We start from the raw sequence: 15,076 nt of genomic DNA on the forward strand, positions 1-15,076 counted from the left end.
ATCCTATTGTACATTTGTAGGCAGACCTGAAAAAGCGTGTGTGAGCAAGGAGACCTACAAAACTGACTCAGTTACACCAGCTCTGCCAGGAGGAATGGGCCAAAATTCACCCAACTTATTGTGGGAAGCTTGTGGAAGGCTACCCGAAACGTTTGACCCAAGTTAAACAATTTAAAGGCAATGCTACCAAATACTAATTGAGTGTATGTAAACTTCTGACCCACTGGGAATGTGATGATATAAATAAAAGCTGAAATAAATAATTCTCTATACTATTACTCTGACATTTCACATTCTTAAAATAAAGTGGGGATCCTAACTGACCTAAGACAGGGACTTTACAAGGATTAAATCTCAGGAATTGTAAAAAACTGAGTTTAAATAAATTTGGCTAAAGTGTATGTAAACTTCCAACTTCAACTGTAAGTAAAGCAAGATATGTAAACATTATTATAGTGGCATTACTGAAGTGACTAGTGTTCCATTTATTGAAGTGGCCAATGATTTCAAGTATGTAGGCAGCAGGCTCTCTGTGCTAGTGGTGGCTGTATATAACAGTCTGATGGCCTTGAGATAAAAGCTGTTTTTCCGTCTCTCTGTCCCCGCTTTGATCCACCTGTACTGACCTTGTTACTTGTAACTTCAGTCTTCAATGATGATAATTCTCAGTAGATTTGATGTTTGATATCGTGCAGGACGTGAGTAGTTAATAGGAGTTTTAGGACAGTGTATTTGGGTCAAAGAGTGTCTCAACACTTGATAAGAATAGTGGACTTCTACCTGGCTGATTATGGTGTTTGTGAGAGAAGTCAGAAAGTTCTCTCCCAGCAACCATGTGTGTGTGTTCATGCATATGCAGATGAAAGAAGACCAGGGTTCCTCACACACTATCTGGTGTCTGACATGTAAGTGTGCTATGTATGTGAGCAAGAGTCTGGGGCATTGGGACTCAGGTTATGAGGGGTGTAGGACGTGCTGATTGGAAATGTATTTGTTTCATAATCATCATCAATATTTTTCCACATTCTATTTTCCCCCTCACACACATTTGTCAAGCGTGACTTACAGGAGCAATTAGTGCCTTGCTCAAGGGCACATCAGATTTTTCACATAGTCAGCTTTGGGATTCGAATCAGCGGCCTTTCAGTTACTAGTCCAATGCTCTTAACCGCTAGGCTACCTGCCGCCCTACCATTTGAGGGTCATAGAGTTTAGGGTCCTGTTTGATTTGTGAGCACGCTGGGTTCATGCATTGCTCTACTGCCCTGATCTTCACTATAAATACAATTCAAGTCCTGTTTGTCCCACCTCACCTGACCTCTCTTTGTGGTGTGATCAAATCTATTGGATATGTAAGAGTGAACCTTTCTCCCCTCACCCCAAGCTCCTGGAAGATAGGGAAACAAGTTAGAGTAGAGAGAACATGGGAAATTAAGCTAGCCCACTAGCTCATGGCTAGTACCTTTCAGACCGGCTAGTAGAAAACATGTCCAACTAGCTACCCGGTTAGTAAAATGTTGTCTTTTCATATATCGACTGGCACAGATTTTGGACACGGGCTAGTAAAAATTGCAGTCTACTAGCCAGTGGCCAAAATCCTTACCTCCCTGCATGTAAGTCTTTAGTCTGTAGCACTGTTCAGAGGAAGGATGGATATTCAGTAATAATATGCCATTTAGCAGATACTTTTTTACAATGCCACTTACAGTATAGTGTATGCATAAGTCTGTGGCGTTGTCATCATGATATCCATTTTGACTGGATGGAATCAGCATTCAGAGATAAAATGTTGCAGCTGGTGTGTAACAACAAGCTGCATCGGCTTGTGACTCAGATACTTGTCACATGACAGTTAGCCATGATGCAGCTGGTGTGTAACAACCAGCTGCATCGGCTTGTGACTCAGATACTTGTCACATGACAGTTAGGCAAGTATGGATTGCATCGTAATTGCTGGCCAGGCCAATGATCTAGTGAGGCTCTTTCCATTGATGGTACTTAGCATTCCCACATTAAAAAATACTCTAGTGTAATACAGTAGTAAAAAGAGTAGTATATACTATATTAATTACTGTAGTGTTTTGCAGACACTACAGTAATTGCAGTTGTGATTAAAAATTAGATCAAGTATGTTCACGTCCTACTTGGTACCCTATTTAAATCGAATCAAATTGTATTGGTGACTATATTAACAGTCTGATGTCCTGGAGCTAAAAGCTGTTTTTCAGTCTCTCGGTCCCAGCTATGATGCATTTGTACAGTCTCCGCCTTCTAGATGGTAGCGGAGTGAACAGGCCGTGGCTCGGGTGGCTGAGGGGACAAGCCAAATTTCTTCAGCCTCCTGAGGTTGAATAGGCACTGTTGCACCATCTTCAACACAGCGTCTGTGTGGATGTACCATTTCAGGTTGTCAGTGATTTGCACGCCAAGGATCTTGAATATTTTCACCCTCTCCACAGCGGCCCTTTTGATGTGGCTGGGGGCATGCTCACTCTGCTGTCTCCTGAAATCCATGATCAGCTCCTTCGTTTTGTAGTGCACTACTTTTTAGGGTACAGATCAAATCAAATGTATTTATATAGCCCTTCGTACATCAGCTGATATCTCGAAGTGCTGTACAGAAACCCAGCCTAAAACCCTAACAGCAAGCAATGCAGGTGGCACGGTGGCTAGGAAAAACTCCCTAGAAAGGCCAAAACATAGCCTGGTTCCTCTCTAGGTTTCTTCCTATGTGGGGTGGCCAGTAGCTCGAGATCAACCTGTTGGAGACCCCTGATCTATTGGTTCACACTACAGCCCTTAAATCATTGAAAATAACTTCCCCCTCAAAATAGGTAAACAATTAAGTTTTAGTTATCTTTTATACGCTCCATGTTATTCAGTAAATATGCATACAAACAGCCCTAACTTGCTCGTGACCGAGGTTAATGATTATAGTTTGAGGTAGAGTCGGTGGACACTTGAGTATTTGGCCTGGATATCAGAAGAGACCTGTTAATGATTTCATTAACCTAATCTATCCTAACCTTACAGTCATGAGATGATTTGAAGTGTTTTTCCACTCCCCTTCGTGTGCAGGTGCGCGCATACACACACACGGGTACATTTATTGTTGTGTTATAAAGGTTGTATTTTCTATCGTCATTCATTAAGCATTATAAGTAGGGTTATTAAAAGTCATGAATGAAGCAGTAAATGTGGTTAATATTGATAGAAGCCACTTAGCAATGGCTTTTTATAGACGTACAGACACATGTTATCTAGTTAATGTTGTTGAAAGCAATTTGTGTCAAAGCCTAAAGAAAACGACAATTCAAATGAGCAGAATTGTAATTCTGCTCTCTTCGTCTTTCAGCACTGGATATTAGTCTATGCAGTATTGGGTACTGACAAGTGTGAGCAGCACATACGCCTACATTTGGTTCATTAAAACCAAATGTAGGCCTTTTATAAAAGTTTCCTTTTTTGGGCGAGTGCAAATGGCAGTGGGATAAGCTAGAATGTAACTTTGAACAGTGACAGGACATCCGTTCATCTCTGAATGGCAGCTGGGTTGTCTTATCTAAGTGGTGTGAATCACAAGACGTCCTGACATGAAAGACTGCCGCATATTTACTGTAGTACCATTATTGGGTGGGGAGCAAAGTGTGTGTTTGGTGTTTATTATCCTCCTGCTTCTGCAAGCATGTGCAACCACTCGAGGCAATCGGAATAGTACTTGCACTAAGGGGTTGTTACCATGTGTTGAAGCTAATTTCTAAATTCATAACAAGTGGATGTAATGCAACCATTGAGAACATGCCTTTAGCAGCTAATTTATCAATGTATCATACTCTGCGGACATCTTTCATAAGAACAGAAAGTTGAGAACTGTCACTGCTATAGTGTAATTGATGTATTGTTTAGGGTTGTGTAGTGGCTTTGCTGGCATGCATCCCACTTCGATGCGGTAGACTAGACACGGTAGACTGGTTTGCTAACTACCCCTCTCAAAGAGTGCAGTGTATAAAGTCAGAACATCTGCTGTCTCAGCCACTGCCTATCACCAAGGGAGTACCCCTCTTCTCAATTTACATCAACAACAAAGCTCAGGCAGTAGGAAGCGCTCTCATCCATTTATATGCAGATTATACAGTCTTATACTCAGCTGGTCCCTCCCCGGATTTTGTGTTAAACGCTGTACAACAAATCTTTCTTGGTGTCCCACAAGCTTTCGCTGCCCTAAACACCTCAAAAACAAAGGTAATGTGAATTGCTAAGAATAATGTCCCTGTCCCCACTGGTGTGATTACTAACTCTGAGGGTTTAGAGCCTGAGGTAGTCACCTCATACAAGTTCTTGGGAGTATGGCTAAACGGTACACTGTCCTTCTCTCAGCACATATCAAAGCTGCACGTTAAGATTAAGTCTAGACTTGGTTTGCTCTATCGTAATCGCTCCTCTTTCAGCCCAGCAGCCAAACTAACCCTGATTCAGAAGACCATCCTACCCATGTTAGATTACAGAGACGGAATTTGTAGAGTGGCGGGTAAGGGTGCTCTCGAGCGGCTAGATGTTCTTTTACCATTCTGCCATCAGATTTTCCACCAATGCTCCTTACAGTACACACCACTGCACTCACTACTACTCTGTAAACTGCTCATCTGTCACAGGCCGGCTCATAGCCTGTGGCAAAAATGAGGGGACACGAACAGGTAAAGGCCAATCAAAAAGGTTCTTTATTATAAACCAGACTATTAACTTTAAACAAAGAAAAAGGAATGAGGTGTGAAAGTATCATAATGTAAGGTGTATGTAAAGTGCAGTGATGTGTGAATCTGTGTGTGTGAATGACTGAGTGAAAACTATGCAAAACTACAAAGGAACAAACAAAACAGGATCCTACCTGGAGGAGCAGAGAGACAAGAGAGATTAGTCAAGCAGTTTAAATACTTTGAGCCCAGGTGGCTCCAATCACTAACGACCCTCTGCCTGCAGGAGGAACCGCCCCTGCAATGCAGAGGAGGGGCCGTGACATCTCTGTAAACCCGTCACAAGACCCACTTGTTGATGCTTATTTATAAAGCCCTCTTAGGCCTCACTCTCCCCATCTGAGATATCTACTGCAGCCCTCATCCTCCATACAACACCCGTTCTGCCAGTCACATTCTGTTATAGGTTCCCAAAACACACATCCCTGGGTCGCTCGTCTTTTCAGTTCTATGAAACTAGTGACTGGAACGAGCTGCAAAAAAACAATTAAACTGGAACGTTTTATCACCATCTCTTCATTCAAAGACTCAATCATGGACACTTACTGACAGTTGTGGCTGCTTTGCAAGCTGTTGTCTGTGCCCAATAATGTTTGTACCATGTTTTGTGCTGCTACCGTGTTATGCTGCTGCCATGTTGTGTTGCTACCATGTTGTGTTTCCATGTGTTGCTGCCCTGCTATGTTGTAGTCGTAGATCTCTCTTTATGTAATGTTGTGGAGTCTCTCTTGTCGTGATGTGTGTTTTGTCCTATATTTTTATTTGATGTTTTATTTTTAATCCCAGGCCCCCGTCTCTGCAGGAGGCCTTTTGCCTTTTGGTAGGCCGTCATTGTAAATAAGAATTTGTACTTAACTGACTTGCCTAGTTAAATAAAAGTTAAATAAATTAAATTAAATAATCTGCACAGTATATATTGCAGGGAAACAGATGAATGGCTGAGCCAGTTTACATATCCAATCATCATAGCTTCCATTTACTGTGATTGTTCAATTCGTTGGAATAACCATGGCTATTTTCTAATCCAATAAATCTGGAATGGATGTTTGTTTTGCTAAAATGCACTTTTGATACGACATGTCATCATATTTACCTTATAAACATCCTATTGGTATGATCATCCTGTTTGCATGGGAAGTAAATATTTGGAACAAAAAGCTGAGTGAGAGAGAGAGAGAGAGAGAGAGAGAGAGAGAGAGAGAGAGAGAGAGAGAGAGAGAGAGAGAGAGAGCCCATCTGGCAGGAAACACTTAAACAAATCTCATGAATACACTACAATGTCCAGTATCACATTAGCAAGACCACATAGTGCAAGATGCAGGAAATAGGGTGCCATTTGGGACGTAGCCCACAACAAGGTTGTCTCTGTTGTGTGTAATCTCTGTTGATGACCCAGAGGGAGGGAGGGAGGGAGGTCACAGTCTAGGTCAGCCATCAGTAATCCATAGAATAGAAGTATGCTGTGAACACAGAGTGCTGACTGATAGCACCATCATCCTCTCTTTCTTCCTCTCCGGACTGCAGACCCGTGACTAGCTCCCTCCACAGTCACACATTCACTCGAGTCTAATGTCAAACCTACAGATCTCTGTTCATAATACTGATATGTAGGTAGTCTCTTATACCAGGCTGGAATGCAACGCTAATATGTGATGTAACAATATAAACTTCAACAAATATGGTGATAGGTGTCATAACATCTCATTCAGTGTTCCACCATTTGTGTTAGTGGGTTCAATTCCCCCCCAAATGTACACACGCATGACTAAGTCGTTTTAGATTAAAGCATCTGTTAAATGGCATCTATAGTTTGAAAGTCATTGGCTGCCTTTTGTTCTGATTCTGAAATGAAAAACAGCTGACATTCTTATAGAACAAGATATCCTACATGTAGTACAAGGCAGGATCACCTTGTGCTGCTCTTTCATGAGATGTTTCAATCAACCAATCAAACTTTATTTATACAGCACATTTCTTACAGAAAATGCAATTCAAAGTGCTTAACAAATATTAAAAGGTAAGACAGACAAGACAGACAAAAACACAATAGGTGTATTAAAGGCTTTATGGATATAAAACCAACTGAGGCCCTCCTGTGGACTATGAGGTGAACAGCCAATGTGCCAATTAGCGCAGATGCTGTTGTACTATACACATCTGACTCTGATAGAGGCTTTGTCCCAAATGGCACCCTATTCCCTATATAGGGAATACGGTGCCATTTGGCATGCCGCCAAAGTCTCAGATAAAATTATTAAGATCCACAACATCCTGGATGGTGACTTTACAGCAGGACGTAGACTTTATGATACATGTCACCTGTGGCATGTGGGTTTGTGGGTGAGTAAACCTACTGTCTTCTGAACAGTGGTTGTGTCAGAACAACAAACAGTGTAGGCCTGTATGCCATATTGGCACTCACTAGTGGAGAGGGGCATATTTTTAGAGTGGTTTCCATCATACCTTTCAGTTCTTGAACTTTGCATCTTTTTGCATTGACCCGACAGAGTTCAGTGCTCTTCAGGAAGGGGTTGCAGGTCAAGTCAAGCCACCTTGCTGAGTTGAATGGGCCACAGAAGTAGCCTTACAGACTGCAAGCACAAAGGCACACACACACTCACACAATGCCCTTCTACCCTCTACAAATGAGTCTGGCCTATAATCCATGTGTCAGTTAGGTGCAGTGCGGCAAGGTGCCGACCACATAGCATACACCCTGCACAGACAACTCTAGATAGAATCGCAAACACGGATTTCACTCACTCCATATTTGCTAACCTTGATGGTGGTCAGGTGCTCAGTCAACTTTGAATTACATAACCCTTCAACAGTGTTGATAACTGGAGCCAACAGAGAACACTGATAAAGTAGAATGGTCAGAATTGAGGTTGCCCAAATATTCCAGCAAGTTGCTGTCTATGGTTCCAAATTCATACAGTGTATACCTACATTGTTTATTGAAAAGAATGCAATTCATATTATTCACTAGTAGTGCTCATTTACAATGTGTTTTTGAATGGTATATTTACCAAAGGAGTTGCTTTGTGACTGAACTGACTTTTGAAATGTATAGCCTACTCTGCCAGGGCTTTGCTAAAGGTTGTGAAGTGTTCAAGTATGTGTACTACTGTCATCTAGTGGTTAATCATATTACATGCAGTTACAGTGAAGGCCATAAACCAGGCAAATTGCACATGTCAAGATCGAATATGCCTACTGAAATAGTATTATAAACAATTTTTTAAAAATGGGGAATTGATTTTGTCAAACCAACTAGAACTACATTGTATTAGGCCTTCGATTGAATCAAGCTTTAAAGCTGTCATCCTTGATGGTAAAACTTTCAGGTACATTTGCGGTATTACAACAACCAAGAAGTTACTGTAAATCAACAAACACTTGTCTTTTTCCATCGGGCATCATTGCACACGCCATAAAACAGCAGAACTATACTCCAATTGTTTGTTTTTGTACCAATCTGGTTACACTCCTCACTGCTTCATCAACAAAACAACAAAAACGCTTGGGGGGCAGAAAGTGTGGCAGTTTCTCCTATAGCAGATTCCATCTATGGGTTGCTAGAATTGTTTAAGTATTCATTAAAAAACTAAGATTTTTAGTTTGTAATGTAATGGTTATACCCACATTCAATTACTTTCGAAATGTGATCCGTTACAGTTACCTGCAAAACATTTTAAATCAGCAACATAACTTTTGGATGACCCAAACTCAGTAAGGTAATCTGATTGATTACCTTCAGTTACTTTTGGATTACTTTCCCTTAAAGAGGCATTAGAAGAAGACAAAAATAATCCATCAAATGCATTCGGTGTGTCATCATAGTGGTCTCATTTATGATTGGGCTCACTCAGGTGGAACAAATTTAAACTTGTGACTTTTTCCGATGCTGAATTGAATGTCATTGAGAAAACAGAAAGATGTCGATTTTTTTTTTCTCACAAACATTCATCTAGTTTTTCACAAGTAATGGAGGGGGATCCCTAATAATTACAAATAATACATTTGAGTTAAATTAGACAACCGCATGCGTCATGGCGCATCGATATGTCTATTTCTACTGTTGAAAATGGACGAGGAAACCAGGTTCTTTACTTTTTTGTGTGTGTAATATTTGCAACATTTTAATTGAATATCACTTTCTCACTATCCACGTTATGGCGACACATATGCGTAAAAGTGCATCATTTGCATAGCACAGAGGTTCAACAAGGGTTCTTCTAAGATCCTCAAAGTTATTCGAAGAACCTTAGTGTTTTCGGCAAGAACCCCATAGCAGGTGGGGTTCATCGAGGAACCTCCTTAGTTGGTGGGGGTTATTGCAGGAGCTGCCCAACTGAAACATTTGGATTTGAAAGGACAGCAGGTGCAGGCACTTAAATGAAACATGTAAATTGTATGATCTAAATTCATATTGTTTTATGATGATACCATCTATCTTTTAATATTTGTGAAAATCTTTCTCAAACAGGAAATGTACACAATTCATTGGATATCAATCAACAAAGAGGTAAGAATATGTATGCTATAAGAATATGTGGAAGGCTAGCTTTATTGGGTGCAGATACAGACGAGGAGGTATACAAAGGTATGTCAATTGGTATTGGTGTGTTATGCTGACCACTTGTATTATCCTCCTCCCTCACCTCTTCAATGAACATCCCATAGACCTCTACATTATGGACAAGGCATGTGTATAAAAACCATTATCAACTGGTTTTTCATTCACATTTACCACAAGAACCAGGGTAGAAATACTCTCATGTGCATGTTCTTAATCATCTGTACATATTTCTTTTAGATTCACTGACCATTCCTACACCTCTGATGAGTATAACAGGAAACATGTTCGATCACCATGCACTGAAAAATCATTCTGGCTGTGGATACGGAGAACATCAACACATTGGACTTGGGGCTCTGCTGGGGGTTTACCTCCTATTTAGATTTTTGTATTCTGCTTTGCCACAATAAATCATAATAAACACTAACAACTAAAATATTGTGTTATTGTTGTTTTTGTTATGTGTGTTATTAATAATATTGATAATAGAGGAGGGAGGGGGGTAGTTTTAAAATGAACCCCGAACGGTTATCGAAAAGGTTATCCGAGGATCCATTAAAATTGTTATTTTAAGAACTTGTAAGGGTTCCCCAACAGTTTCCATTTGATGAACCGCTAATGGATACTCCGGGAACATTTTTTTTTTAGACCTTCTTCGTGGTGGTTTAGCTTCCTGTGTTATTTAATAGGATATAGGCCTAGGCTATTTTTCTTCGAATACAGGTTCAAACTGTGCAACAACATACATTCAAAAACATAGGCCATTATATTTTCTATAGAAAAAAAGTGTATAGACATAAATATTCAACGTTGTTTCCGCATCATTTCAGCCCCCAAAATATATGTACTGGCGTTGAAGTAACGTGGAAAACCAATTTTAGATTTTAGTAATCACCCTAGGGCATTTTTTATTTGTTTCACCCAAATTCAATCTAAATCCAACGACATTGTGAAATGTTTTCTTGATTTCACGTCAGTTGACAACTCAACCAAATAGAGGTCGACGTATGTGCCCAGTGGGGCGCAGTTATCGTATAAATGTAAATAATTCGATGATATCATTTTATTTTACAAGTAGACTTTATTGGAAACATATATACAAGTTAAAAATGCACAATGAAAATAGATGGAAAAAAGTGAGTTACAATCCAAAATGGTGAGCAGCACAAGCGTACCTGGGCACAGGGTACTTCAAACAACAGTTACGCGGTGGGTCGGCAAAACGAGGAGCAGCGTTGGGTCTGGAGTATTTCGGGTAGGAGGGCTCAGCACACATACTCACGTTCTTGATACGCCTTCCATCATCATCACCAATGATTCCGTGGACTGTGGTTGCCACTGTCCTGTAGCTGGGATAACCGTCACCTGCGCGGGGAACAAGGTTCATCTCCACAAGTGGAGAGGCCCGGCTCATCCTCGTGGTTCCAACTCCTCTCTCCGCGCGCAATGGCGGTTGATCAGTTGGCGCGCTGGACACAACCGACAATGGAGCGGGTCTTGGGCTCAGACGAGAAGGACTGTCTCTGTTCAAGATGGATTCGATGGAGAAAGGACTGCTAAAGTTCACCTCATTAGGGCTGGCGAGGGTTGGTTTTGGTGGTGAGAAGACCGCTGCAAAGCGCTCTGATATCTGTTCTGCCTCCATTCGCACTTTGGTGGACAACTCGGGGAACAAGTCCAGTATGCCTTTGAAGTGGCGTCTTGCCATCTTCGCTGTTATTTGACTCTCGTCGACTTTCCAGAAGTTCTTTTTTGAGTGTGGCATATATGGACTGACTGGAACCTGAAATAGATAGACACGATAAACAAATTAATGTCTGTTGATCTCAGGGTGGTTGAATGAAAGATACAATAAGTACGGTCTGATACAGTTGATATAATTATTGTGGACATACCTTGACAAAACAATCGTTGGATGATAAGCAGACCCTGATGTTGTTCTCGATGCCTTTTCTGTCTCCTGAGAGGAAAGCTCCCAACTTGTCCATCAACTACAAATGATAACACTTCATATTAGCACTCGTCATTAATTAAGCACTAGTAATTCCTTTTCAGAACACAATTGAAATTACACCCTGGGTGATCCAATATATTGGTTTTACCTGAGTAAATGTGAGCATCTTGTCTGGAGAGTCCTGAATGACATAAGCAATCAGTCCCAGATAGGTTGTGCTCTTCTTCTTGCCATAACGTTGGTTCTTCCTTCGCTGAACAACGTTGGACGGAGCCTGTGGAGGTAGGAGAGTTCCCATGATGTTCTCTGTTACGTTCTGCATCTTTTTCGTTGTAGAGTTCTTCTCACACCAAGTGTCACACAGAGCACTGATATCAGGACCTTGCTCAGTGGAACTGTTAACCTGGACTGACCTCTGGATATATGTCCTGCTAGAACAATAGGACAAAAGAAGGTGTGCATTCTACATTAACTAGGCCTATAGGACCTTTTCATACTGAGAGAAGGTGTTAAACGGCGGGGCGGGGCGCTGAGGGGGGGACATGTACAGTGTGTCCTTCCCTTTAAGGTATTTTTAGTTTCTGTGTTCGACTATAATTTTCGTTATTAAGTAAACAATTATATGACAAACACACAAGCCTGTGAACTCAAAATTATGATATTGGCCATTACTAGTTCATGCGTTTTGTATGGTCATCCCATCTTTGCGCCATTTTTAGGAATGTAACTTTTGGATTTGTCTTGGTCTTCTCCATCCATTGGCATCAACCATTAGTCTATGTGATGAACGGGGCTGAGCTAGAGCAGTGTTTGAGACAAGAGCAGATCCTGAAGGGGCATGGGGGCTGGGTCTTTTTTTTTTTTTACAAAAACTTCGGTCAAGTCAGAATTTAACGCTATGAAAAACTGTTGCTCTCACGAACATGCACGTGTACCATGATTAGTGAGGCTACCCAAGCTACATAAGAGTAATTGGAAGATAATGGATTCTTCTACATAGAAGATCATAGGAAATCCTGAACATAGTTATAAACTAAAAACTCCCAACAACAAAATTCCAAACAGTTGTCACCGACTAGTTGGATATTCATATCCCTCTGAGCAAACCATTTCTGTACTTACAGCATTCATATAAATTAATTTTCATCAGGTTTTTGATTTTGGCTGGCCTTTTAATTTATTGATATTTGTCAATTAAACTCGTGAATGCAATTATTGTGTTGTACTTGTACTCATGGTTGTCCTGAAACGAAACAGGTAAACACTTCACATCGAGGCTAAGTACAGAATAGGGGCTGGACGTGCAGATAAATGGAAGTCAGACAAATGAAAAGACGATGTTTGCTGGTCTCTCGGGACTGATAGGGTTACTTATTTGTGCTAAGATGTTTTGTAGGCCAATGCACTTTTCCTAAACCTACCCAAGAGAAATCAAGTATATTCAACGTTTTGAATCCCACAGATGTATTTTCTTACTCTGGTTGTCCATTTTCCAGGTATAAAGATTTAATACTACAAAAACAAATGTTAGAATGCATAACAGGGTAATTCACATTTTAAATTAATGTAAAGACCAAATGTAATTTCATAATAAAATTATATTGTGTATGGGCCCAATGAAAGATCTGAAGTTCCATGTTAAGGCAAGGGAATCTATGCAAACTCTATTTGTATACAGCACCTGAGAATGAGTAGTCCATGTTAAATTGTATTTATTCAAATAACTGGTAATACGTGATTATTTCATTTGGGAAGTCTACACAAACAAAGTTTATTTTGAATATTTAACTTCGGCCCTATACCACATTCTAAAGATGATCACCTCACTCATCTGTTCCATTGTCCCGGGTAATGCGTTCTGAATAACAAAGGCTTCTGTGGCATTTGCATCCACTAAATATGTATTCGACATTCACAGGACGATAACATTGGAATGTTGAGAAGTGCTGCCTTGCCCTGGCTGGACAATCACAGTTGAAACCTATAGAGGATTTACATGAAATTAATTACAGAGCAGAATTCAATGAGGTACATTTTTGCTCTTGAATATGTTCTTGCCACTGTTGCCAGTATAATTTCATCTGTAGACATTCTCCTACAGATGGACATATTTGTAATCAATATCTTATCTGCCAAGAGAGGATAGTAAAAAAAAAGGTGTTTTGCATGAAATAAAATGTATTGAACTTGTTTTTGGTTTGTTTATTAATGAATTTGAATGTTTATAAATGATATTGGTTGAAATAGAAATTCTTATTATTGGAGAGAAAGATATAGAAATGTTTGAAAAATGTTTATTATGTGAAATGTTTTAATGGAAAGCCTTTTCATTGTTATTTTGACACCTGGTGACCATGGGCTTACCTGTAGAATGGCATTTAAGAGGTTAATAGGAAGATGCGTCAGTAAAACATAATTGGAGCAGGTGATAGGGGCCTGGTAAGGAAGATGCCAAGACAAACAGTTTACAACCGTTTATACCACTTATATTATCCATACATTTTTTTTATTTAATTGTTTCTATCTTGCAATTACAGTGCCTTGCGAAAGTATTCGGCCCCCTTGAACTTTGCGACCTTTTGCCACATTTCAGGCTTCAAACATAAAGATATAAAACTGTATTTTTTTGTGAAGAATCAACAACAAGTGGGACACAATCATGAAGTGGAACGACATTTATTGGATATTTCAAACTGTTTTAACAAATCAAAAACTGAAAAATTGGGCGTGCAAAATTATTCAGCCCCCTTAAGTTAATACTTTGTAGCGCCACCTTTTGCTGTGATTACAGCTGTAAGTCGCTTGGGGTATGTCTCTATCAGTTTTGCACATCGAGAGACTGACATTTTTTCCCATTCCTCCTTGCAAAACAGCTCGAGCTCAGTGAGGTTGGATGGAGAGCATTTGTGAACAGCAGTTTTCAGTTCTTTCCACAGATTCTCGATTGGATTCAGGTCTGGTTTTTGACTTGGCCATTCTAACACCTGAATATGTTTATTTTTGAACCATTCCATTGTAGATTTTGCTTTATGTTTTGGATCATTGTCTTGTTGGAAGGCAAATCTCCGTCCCAGTCTCAGGTCTTTTTCAGACTCCATCAGGTTTTCTTCCAGAATGGTCCTGTATTTGGCTCCATCCATCTTCCCATCAATTTTAACCATCTTCCCTGTCCCTGCTGAAGAAAAGCAGGCCCAAACCATGATGCTGCCACCACCATGTTTGACAGTGGGGATGTTTAAAGCTTGGGAAATCTTTTTGTATCCAAATCCGGCTTTAAACTTCTTCACAACAGTATCTCGGACCTGCCTGGTGTGTTCCTTGTTCTTCATGATTCTCTCTGCGCTTTTAACGGACCTCTGAGACTATCACAGTGCAGGTGCATTTATACGGAGACTTGATTACACACAGGTGGATTGTATTTATCATCATTAGTTATTTAGGTCAACATTGGATCATTCAGAGATCCTCACTGAACTTCTGGAGAGAGTTTGCTGCACTGAAAGTAAAGGGGCTAAATAATTTTGCACGCCCAATTTTTCAGTTTTTGATTTGTTAAAAAAGTTTGAAATATCCAATAAATGTCGTTCCACTTCATGATTGTGTCCCACTTGTTGTTGATTCTCCACAAAAAAAGACAGTTTTATATATTTATGTTTGAAGCCTGAAATGTGGCAAAAGGTCGCAAAGTTCAAGGGGGCCGAATACTTTCGCAAGGCACTGTATACAAAAATAAGACTCATAAAAATAAAAAAATAAGTATCAAAGACAAATAGAAACAAATTGTACTAT

At 40.1% G+C, this 15,076-nt stretch overlaps 1 protein-coding gene across 1 annotated transcript; it reads right to left on the minus strand.

Annotated features, from left to right (window-relative positions):
- Positions 1-1,374: 1,374 nt before the first annotated feature.
- Positions 1,375-11,609, minus strand: si:rp71-45k5.2 (uncharacterized protein LOC560783 homolog). The gene is made up of 4 exons (XM_036971850.1): positions 11,436-11,609; positions 11,229-11,324; positions 10,509-11,116; positions 1,375-1,387 (listed from the first exon to the last, which is right to left on the minus strand). The coding sequence occupies exons 1-4, from the start codon at positions 11,607-11,609 to the stop codon at positions 1,375-1,377; spliced, it is 891 nt and encodes a 296-aa protein (XP_036827745.1).
- Positions 11,610-15,076: the final 3,467 nt, after the last annotated feature.

Source organism: Oncorhynchus mykiss, chromosome 32 (genome assembly GCF_013265735.2).
Source record: "Oncorhynchus mykiss isolate Arlee chromosome 32, USDA_OmykA_1.1, whole genome shotgun sequence".
Taxonomy (NCBI): Eukaryota; Metazoa; Chordata; class Actinopteri; order Salmoniformes; family Salmonidae; genus Oncorhynchus; species Oncorhynchus mykiss.